We start from the raw sequence: 10,698 nt of genomic DNA on the forward strand, positions 1-10,698 counted from the left end.
CTTTTTTCAGTATTTTCGAATACATCAAGAGGTAGGCAGACAAGCAAACTCTGGTTAACAGTTAATACTGAAAACAAACGTCACTCAGTTATCAACATTAACTCCTAAAATTTTACTAAAAGCAATAATATACACATTTAAAAAAACAATCTTCTTTCTAACATCAAGTATGTATTATTTATTTTCAACATCCGGGGTGTGAAAGATTCTTCTCAAATTAGAAGTCTTAGGGAGAAAAATCAACAATACATACTAGATCAACTTCTGCAAATGCACTCTCAAATATAATTTTCAGAGTAGCACTAGCCAAAAAGACCTGTTGTACCTCAAAAATTACTCTGCTTAGCTAAAAGAACTTAATTTTTCTGTATAAGCTAAAAACAGCAGCTTAGTGTATTTCCCCTAGTATCAAAGTCATACATTTCTACAATGTAATCACAAACACCAACAATTACAGTAATGCTCATAAATGTGTTAACAATAAATATTCTGAGTTTCCTTAAAAAAATATTTAAGCCCAGTTTATTTTCACACTGCATTTGAATTCATTTATATGTCCAAAGCACCAATAAAATGCCTTGAACTGAAGATGGCACTTTTTGTTGGGAGGAAAAGGTATAAACATGCATCATAAACCAGGTTATTTAATAAAGTTGTAATATTTAGTTTATTAATCAAAATCAATATTTTCAAGACCAACATTAAATGTTTATCTTGTAGGATCTCTCCTATAGGAAACCTGAAAAGCTTTGTACTCACTTCCAGATTTTCACCATCTGAACTTTCTTTTGTTTTAGACGCAGGAGGAGGGGAAGACACTGGAGGAAGAGGGCTGGTTATAATTTGGGAGCTGAAAAAATAATAGGAGATATCACTGATACGTAAAATATTCTTTCTGTAAGAGAAGATACACATTTTTAGCATAGTTCACCTCAACTGTGTCTGGTTAAAGCACTACTTCCTAAAGTATGTTCTGTGCAGCACTAGAGTCACATTATGTTCTGGAAAAAGAGGCTGCATAGTCAGAGAACATGGGTAATAGCCTCTTTGGGATGTATGTGCAAGTTTGCATGTATTAAAGTTTCTGATAAATACTATAGTTTTTTTAAAAAAGTACATTGTACTTTAAGCCAGTATCTTCCAAACATATTTGACCACAAGACAACCCCTACCTTTTTTAACCTTTTTAGAAAACATACATATTAGTGACCAGCAGACCATAATTTGGGAAATACTGGGTTTTAGTTTACAACCTATCATGAAATTTTAAATAGACTTCCAATAAAACGTTCTAGGGGGCATAAGTAAGACGAAGTTAAATAAGCATCACTAGAGACTGAAGGCCTCCAATGTACAGTGGAAGAAAATGTAAGGGGTCTCTTCTCATAAAAACAGAAAAACACAAAGCAGCCTACGTAAGAAAAAATGCTTTTTTCCTGTTTCTCAGTTCTCCTGCAAATGAAAAACAGAAGATAAAAACAGCATTATCATTATGAAAAATTCAGAAATATAACCTTGAACTCACATGATAATCAAAATAATTGTACTAATTCAGATAATCTGAATTCTAGACTTCCTTCTGTCATTGACAAATCTCATGACCTTCACAAAACAACTTTATACCTTAGCCTCAGATTTCTTACCCAAATGTTCCTATTTATCTCAAATTTTAAGATTTTATGAAAAGCAAAATGGCAAAGCAGAAAGAACAAAGGCTATGGAGTCAACTCTACCTAATTTGCAAAATAAAAAACTTTGTGCAATTTACTTAACTTCTCCTTAAGTCCTTCATATCTAAATTAGGGATACGAATACCTACCTCAGAGGATTACTAATAACAGGTTTAATATATGTGGACCACCTCTTGGTGTCTGCTACAGAGGTGGGAGTTCTTAATTGTTATTACTGTTAATAGCTGACTTTCAATTCAACTAACAGGTTGTTTTAACTACTGAAGAGGTGAAAAACAGTCAATAAAAAATACAACTTTACAATAAAATATTTGAGTCCACTAACTTGCTGCATCTTTCTTTTTTTTTTTTTTTTTTTGCGTGAATAGCAATATCTGACACAAAGCACCATGTGTCAGACACTTTTCTAAATGCTTTATGTATTAACTCATTTAATCTTTCAACAATCCTTAAAGGTTACTATTGCTATATCCCCGTTTTTAAGATGAGAAACTGGGGCCACACAGAGAATATTTAATTTACACAAGTTTACACAGCTAGTAAGTGGCAGAGTAAAGATTTTAACTAAGGAATTCTGACTCTATAGCTTGCAAAACACTGCCCTGTAATATAGTGGTTTGTGTTCTGTGAGTGCACATGCCATATTCACTGGTAAAACTTCCAACTTAGGGTTCGGTACATCTGGGGAAAAAGAAAAGAAGACAATCTGAAAAGGTGGAAAACTATCAGATTTGAAAATAATTCCTCCCTGTATATCCGTACCTATCTATTTCTGCAGAATTTATTCCAGAATTCGACACACTCTCTGACACTGAACCCTGGCTATCCTTCTTGGTGGGTTCTAATCCATTCTTTATGTCATCAAAATTTTCATATTTGAGAGCTTGGACCAGCTGTAATAGGTACATCAACAAATCCTGGAAAACAAACAAAAAATAAGCTAATATTAGAAAAAATGCAATGTGATTATAGACAAGTTACGTCTAATTATTCCTAAATATCAAGCTAACAATTTACTTTTATCTAACACTTATCAGCTGTGTTACCTTGGGCAGATCACTAGGTTTCTTAACCTCTTGGTGCCTCACTGGGTCCTCACCTTTAAAATTGCCATAATCATATAAACCTTAGAGATTGAGTTGTGAGGATTAAATCAATTAATAGAAAAAAGTCACAGAATAGTGCCTGGCACAGAGTAAGTGACCAGTAAATGTCTTGTTTAAAATGGTATCCCACTGACATGTACACATTGCAATATTTAAAATAGATAACCAACAAGGACCCACTGTATAGCACAGGGAACTCTGCTCAATATTCTGTAATAACCTAAATGGGAAAAGAACTTGAAAAAGAAAAGATACATGTATATGTATAACTGAATCACTTTGCTGTACACCTGAAACTAACACATTGTTAATCAAATATGCTCCAATGTAAAATAAAAAAATTTAAAAAAATAGTATCTCAAAATCACGGTGAAAATGAAAACAAAAAAGATTGAGATGGTTCATATAAAACTGAGAAATTAACAAAGGTTCCTTTTTTCAGCAATAGATCAGGTAACAGCATTTTAGGTCTAAGATTACATAAGAAACTCCAAATTTTCAAGTGTTCTAAGTTTCTGTTTCATAATCTTTTCTGGTTGGAATTTTTAAAAATATTACCTTTTTTTTTTTTAAAGAGAACTTGGAGTTTAAAGAGTTCAGAGTTTAGAGAATTTGGGTTGCTTCTTAAATGGAAAATACAATGAAACAGACATTTTAACACTCTTGTTTAAAGGAAATGTTTACTTTCCTGCCAACTACCAATAACGGCTTGAAGAAAACAAATTTCTAAATCTAAATTTCTCATACTTCTACTGACAATCGAAATAATTTGGACTAAAAAAGTGTCAACAGAGTAGTTTTTACCTGAGTTTTCCCTTAATGTAAAAAAACTCTAGGTTTAAAACTTCAGAATGGAAATATTTCCTATCTTACTCTATAAATATAGTTCTTAGCCCTTCCCAATGACTACTAAGAAAACTCCAAAAATTTTGCTTTTAAAAATAATTATAGGGCTTCCCTGGTGGTGCAGTGGTTTAGAATCTGCCTTGCCAACCGGTTAAAGCCCTGGCCTGGGAAGATCCCACATGCCGTGGAGCAACTAAGCCCGTGCACCACAACTACTGAGCCTGAGCTCTAGAGCCCGTGAGCCACAACTACTGAGCCCACGTGCCACAACTACTGAAGCCTGCTGTGCCTAGAGCCTGTGCTGCCCACACACCGCAACGAAGAATAGCCCCTGCTCACCGCAACCAAAGAAAGCCCGCACGCAGCAATGAAGACCCAACATAGCCAAAAATAAATAAACAAATTTTAAAAAACAAAACAAAAAATAATTACAAATTGAAGAAACTCACAAAACTCAAAAAAAAAAATTTAAAGCATCTATTGTCTTCCAGTTCCAATTGCCACTCAGGCACTTAAAACTCATAATTAGATAATTTGAGACTTCGTGACTATCAGTTCAATTTTAGTCACCTTTCCTTAAGCCCAGAAACCAGGTTAAATCCCTTGTAAATATTTCATGGACCACTCTTTCCTTTCATGTCTATAACAACTATGGCATTTGTAATTACTTGTTTATTTACTCTTTGTCATTTCTACTATTTTATAAATTCCATGAGGACAGACTACTTCCCAAAAATGTATTTTCCCTTGCTTAAACCAAAATATATTCTTTTCATAATTTTTTCTTATATTGACAGTCAACATTTCTTTTAATTACGAAAAGCAATATACATGATTTTACCACTAAATACCATTTTTTCTCAAAAAATTAAATGAAACGTTAACTGGCTTATTAATTCTTACTCAAATATATCAGCATCAGTGGCCAGGGAAATCAAATGACTACCAAAGCATCTCTATAGTGTTCTGTTTCTATAAACAATTTTTAATTGGATCAATAAATGTTTGATTTTCTATTATTTTATTTGAGATTTATGGCATCTAACAGCTAGGTATGCTTATATGCTTATTTTAAGAAACAAAATTACATAACAGAAAATAGATTAATCAAGTATCCTCCTTAGGAGGTATAAGTAATTCAGTTTCACTGCTAGCCTTGCATGCTTTGGAAATGCTGCTGAATGTATCACCTAGTGTGTTTTCCCAAGTATAGAAAAGACTTACTACATGAAATCAAAAATGCTGCATTGTTATTAAATTCCCCAGGAAGGAGAAATTTGGAAGAAAACTCCTCTTTTTAAGTCATTCATCATAATCTGATTATGTTAGTCATCTGGTATTCTGTATTCAAGCTACACTTTCCTTCATCTGTATGAAAATGAATTAACTTCAGTAGTAAGTACAAAGTCTGTTTGCTCATTAAACAGGCACATCTTGGAAAATATAAAATTCCTCCAAGCATGAAGGACATAAGCATACAAGTAAAACAAAACAAACAAAAAATCATATTTCTATCTCAGGCAATTAAGTAAAAATTTCCCAAGAGCTATGAAATACTATCTAGATAGCAATCACCATTCTTCTCAAGAACAAGTTAATTCTAATGCTTCAGAATATAAATGCAACGTTCACTGTCAAAATCACTCCGATTTCTTATTGAATTAAGCGTAACTCTTCATATAGACATTTACAGTTCGACAGTTACAGTTAGATACATGGGTTCTGACCTTGCTTCCCAGACAGCTACATATATCCTACACTTCTGTTAAAGCGAAATATTTTCTATTTTTCCTGTACTTTTCAATCTCTTTGCCTTTGCTCATATTGCTCATGTAAACTCATGTTCAACTCTGAAAATTCTCTTCCTTCATTGTCTATCTCAAATGCCACTTCTTCCTCAAATTCTAATGGGGAATCTCTCTCCTTTTGAGCCACACAATAGTAAGAAATATGGCTTTTAAAAATTCTGAAACAGAACATTAAACAAATCAAATTCAGAAAGATATTAAAAGACTGATTAATATTTATTTTACAAATGTATGGTGAGTTTAACATTAGGAATTCAGCATCTATTTCATGCATAGTATATATTAAATATCAATGTTTTTCAGACAGCATGATGCTATACCTACAAATTACAGGGACCCACCTAACACTTAACAGAACTATCAAGAAACATCACTACAGACATTAGATAAAACATAAACATTAAAATAAAAACACAGTTTTACATTTAACCAACAAACAGAAATAAGAGATAAAAGGGGTGAGGTAGTTCATAATAGTAACAATTGTCACAGAATAAATATAATGTTTTAAAATGTGAAAAAAAATTTATAAAATTATGACTGGAATAATCGTGTATCTCCAGGAGGGAAGATTTAATATCATAAAGATGTTAATCTTCCCTAATATAATATATAAATGTAATGTAATTCCACGTAAGATTCTGGTGGAGTTTTAAGAAAATGACAAAATTGTTCTAAATTTAGAATAAATATACAAAAATTATAAAGAAAATTGTTTAAGAAAAAAAGAAAGGGAGGCATTTTATCCAATCATATAATTAAAGTTATTATGAAGCAACTGCAATTTTTAAAAGTATGATACAAGCATAAAAACAGAAGGTTCACAAAGAATTATCAGAAAAAAGCATATGTAAAAGGCATATATATTGTGACAATAATTCCAATGTAAGCTACTTATTCAAGAATATGGAAAAACATATATTCAAAAGTGTATTCACTAAAATAGTTACAGCAAAAGATTAGAAAACAACTGCCTACCAGAAGAAGCTGACTGGTTAAATAAATTATAAAATAAATTTGCAGTAAAATATTATGCTGCTGTTTGAAAGGAATAAGGTACATCTACAGGTATCCATTAAGTCTAAAAACACAGTGCTTTCCTACAGATTAAACGTGCCTTTGACATCATTTGCCTTGATATTCATTTGCCTATGTTTCCAGACTTTATGGACACCAAATATATGTGTTGAAGATGAGAAAATATCCAAGATTATACTGTTCAATTAATAAGGCAAGTTTTTAACAATATGTATAGGATATTCCTATTTTTCTTAATTTTTAAAGAGGTGTAAATATATACCATACATGCATGCATATGCTTGCAATTTGCATAGAAAATATATGAAAAGATATAAGAGTGGTTACCTTTCTAGGGATAAAAAACGGCTGGAGAAGTGGAGTTGTTAAAGGAATATTACTTTCTATGTTACTATTTCGTTTACAATTTAAAAGCAAAGCAAATCAGAAAACAAAAGATGATAATATCATATAGTAAAGGAACAAACCAAATGCTGTGGGATTAGGAAATAAACAAACAAAAATGCCATCTGCTTCCTGGAATGGTTAAGAGAGGTTTCTCAGAGATGTTGAGGTCTGTGCTACAGCTTTAAGAATGAACAGCAGGAAGACTCCACTAGGACGATGAAGTAGCACATATAAAGGCCTGGCAGGCCTAGCTACTGGAAGGACTACAGCATATTGAAAAATTCAGACTGCCCAAATATAAAACACAGTATTTTTCATTCAAGTTTTTTGGTCATCCAAGATGTGGATATTTAGACAAAGTGACCTTTGACGTATCTTTGATGCTATGATTATATAATTATATTATATATCATTATGGGTTTGCCAAAAGGTTCGCTCATGTTTTTTCCGTAAGATGGCTCTAGTGGCACTTAGTTGTCCTTAACTTCTTTCAAAACAATTTTGTTAGATCGTATTGTGACAGCTGTCATATCAAGTATGCCTTTAAAAAAAAACTTATCAAAATTGGTGAATTTTTGTGTAGCCATTTTAATATTGAGGATGGAAGAAAAAAAAGCAACATTTTCGTCATATTATGCTTTATTATTTCAAGAAAGGTAAAAGCGCAACTGAAATGCAAAAAAGGATTTGTGCAGTGAATGGAGAAGGTGTTGTGATGGATCAAACGTGTCAAAAGTGGTTTGCGAAGTTTCATGCTGGAGATTTCTCACTGGACGATGCTCCATGGTCGGACAGACCAGTTGAAGTTGACGGCAATCAAATCGAGACATTAACTGAGAACAATCAACATAATACCATGAAGGAGATAGCTGACATACTCAAAATATCCAAATCAAGCATTGAAAATCATTTGCACCAGCTTGGTTATCTTAATCACTTTGTTGCTTGGGTTCCACATAAGTTAAGCAAAAAAAACCTTCTTGACCGTACTTCCACATGCAATTCTCTACTTAAATGTAACGAAAATGTTCTGTTTTTAAAACAAATTGTGACGGGAGATGAAAAGTAGATACCGTACAATAATGTGGAATGGAAGAGATCGTGGGGAAAGTGAAATGAACCACCACCAACCACACCAAGGCTGAATGATCTTCATCCAAAGAAGGTGATGTTGTGTATATGGTGGGATTGGAAGGGAGTCCTCTATGATGAGCTCCTTCCGGAAAACCAAACGATCAATTCCAACAAGTACTGCTCCTTATTAGACCAACTGAAAGCAGCACTCAACGAAAAGCATCCGGAATTAGTCAACAGAAAACGCATAATCTTCCATCAGGATAACGCAAGACCGCATGTTTCTTTGATGACCAGTCAAAAACTGTTATAGCTGGGAAGTTCTGATTTATCTGCTGTATTCACCAGACATTGCATCTTCGGATTTCCATTTATTTTGGTCATTATAAAATTCTCTTAATGGAAAAAATTTCAATTCCCTGGAAGACTGTAAAAGGCACCTGGAACAGTTTTTTGCTCAAAAAGATAAAAAGTTTTGGGAAGATGGAATTATGAAGTTGCCTGAAAAATGGCAGATGGTGGTGGAACAAAATGGTGAATACGCTGTTCAATAAAGTTCTTGGTGAAAATGAAAAATGTGTCTTTTACTTAAAAACCAAAGGAACTTCTTGACCAACCCAATATATGGTTATATTATTCTCTGAAATACCAAAAAGCATTTGAAGTTTATAAAACCATAAATGTTATACTATTCCACAGACAAAGCAAAAGCAAGGAGAAATTTTAAACCGATTAGAAATGAAAGGTACAACATGAATGATTTTAGTACAAAATTGACATAATATAAATTTACAATCCTTCAGCATAACTGTATGAGTACAATTTTCAAAATTCTACCCCAGATAATTTTTTCTCCATAACTGTCAAGTGACATAAGCAGCTGTTATCACTATTTTTTGGATGGGAAACCGAGGTGAGAATAATATATGTTCCCAAAGACATACAGGTACATAGTCAGAGAAAAGACAAAATTCAAATCTTAATATACATCTGAAGAGTCAGTAGAAACAGAACTAAAAGACCTTTTATTTTTAAGCTAAGTATACACAAACCTCAAAAACACCCCAAGGGCTTCCCTGGTGGCGCAGTGGTTGAGAGTCCGCCTGCCGATGCAGGGGACACGGGTTCGTGCCCCGGTCCAGGAGGATCCCACATGCCACGGAGCGGCTGGGCCCGTGAGCCATGGCCGCTGAGCATGCGCGTCCGGAGCCTGTGCTCCGGGAGAGGCCACAACAGTGAGAGGCCCGCGTACCGCAAAAAAAAAAAAAAACACCCCAAAACTAACAACCATATTTTGCAGTTTAGGATGCATGCAGTATTTCTATCATTATTCTTTACATCATAACAAAAATTATAAAATGGTCTAGAAATAGTTCAGTACTTGCATGAATACTGTTAACTCCAGAGACAATCAAATGCTTAGCCTCTAAGCTCGTAAGGCAACAAAGTCAGGCAATCAAAAACAATGATTTACAGTATTTCTATTTAAAGTCTGAACCCATGTTGAGGGGGACTATCTTAACTATAGCCCAGAGGCCTTTCTGTTTGACTCATGTCAAACGTAGATAAAGACTTAATGACTAAAGTGAAATTTCTAATGAATTTCAAAACAAACATTTCACTATTTTAAATAAATATTGTAATAATTTTTTACTTGTGATATAGTAAAAACAATAACAGAGAAGATAATATGCTGAATCACAATGCTAGGAATTGCTCTTTGATAGCAGAGTGAAAAACATCCTATTCCAATAAAATTATACAATATCTGAGACTTACCTCAAAATAATCTAGAGGAGGGTAGGGAATGGGGAGGAGAGAATAATTGGTGTTAGAGATGAAACAAATTGTCTATGAGTTGGCAGCTGCTGAAGATGGGTAAATTATGTATGAGCATTCACTATACTACTTACTTCAGTGTTTAAATTTTATTGTAATTAAATACATATACAACTATCAACCTTAATAAATGCTGCATTTTGCTTCTTGAAATTCAGATACCACTTCAAATTCAAAATAATGATCGGCACTTCTATATATATTGAGGCTTGAGAAGAGTCATCCCATATTCCATAAGCCTTGCAGGCTAGCATAAACTATTAGGTTATGTTTGAGAACACATTCCCTCTATAAAAATTAGTAAGTAAAAAAATTAGTGAATTCATCTACCTTATTAGGAAATTACTAAAATTCAAAATCCAGCAATGCTTTGGGTCAACAGAGTTTTCTACCTTGCCTGGTGGCCTTATATGTATATAAATAGCCACCATAATGTTTGTAGTCTTTCCTTTCCAGAGGATTCAAAACCACCTTCAGAAGATCTACATATACACATAATTGTCAGTAGCTCAAAGTTTAAAGGAGGGGTTTGAAAGAGAATATGATGACCATGCACCTCTATGCTTTAAAGGCCCCAAGGGCTTTTCATGGCTACAATTAAATGTTGCTTGTTGTAGACTGACTGATAGAGGGAATCCGAATTATTCCCTAGCTGGTACTGCATTAAACCATTTTTCACTAGAATTCCTTTTTCCAGACAGAGCAATACAAGCTCTACTGCCAGGTAAATGTCCTGGGAGAGACTGGCCTATCACGTAACAGATCAGGAAGTAAATTTTCATTTCAGAGGAGTCCTTGGAGGAATATTTTAATTTTGCTTCTGCAAACACACATAGTATATCCAGTTCCCTTTTAAAAATTTCCCTCTCTCTCTCATATACACACACACACACACACACACACACACAC

The 10,698-nt window shown here is 33.6% G+C and overlaps 1 protein-coding gene across 3 annotated transcripts in view; it reads right to left on the reverse strand.

The window, feature by feature from the left end:
• Nucleotides 1–10,698, reverse strand: part of PIK3C3 (phosphatidylinositol 3-kinase catalytic subunit type 3) — a 154,629-nt gene that overhangs the window by 73,782 nt on the left and 70,149 nt on the right. For all 3 annotated transcript variants that reach the window (XR_003793238.1, XM_029221215.1, XM_029221225.1), the window contains exons 11-12: nt 2,454–2,608; nt 760–850 (exon numbers count right to left, since the gene is read on the reverse strand). Coding sequence is in view for 2 of the 3 variants with exons in the window: in XM_029221215.1 (XP_029077048.1) it covers nt 760–850; nt 2,454–2,608 (246 nt within the window). In the remaining variant the exon portion in view is untranslated. The remainder of the gene's footprint in view (nt 1–759; nt 851–2,453; nt 2,609–10,698) is intronic.

This window comes from Monodon monoceros, unplaced genomic scaffold (assembly GCF_005190385.1).
Source record: "Monodon monoceros isolate NGI ecotype Baffin Bay Population unplaced genomic scaffold, NGI_Narwhal_1 Super_Scaffold_1, whole genome shotgun sequence".
In the NCBI taxonomy this organism is placed as follows: domain Eukaryota; kingdom Metazoa; phylum Chordata; class Mammalia; order Artiodactyla; family Monodontidae; genus Monodon; species Monodon monoceros.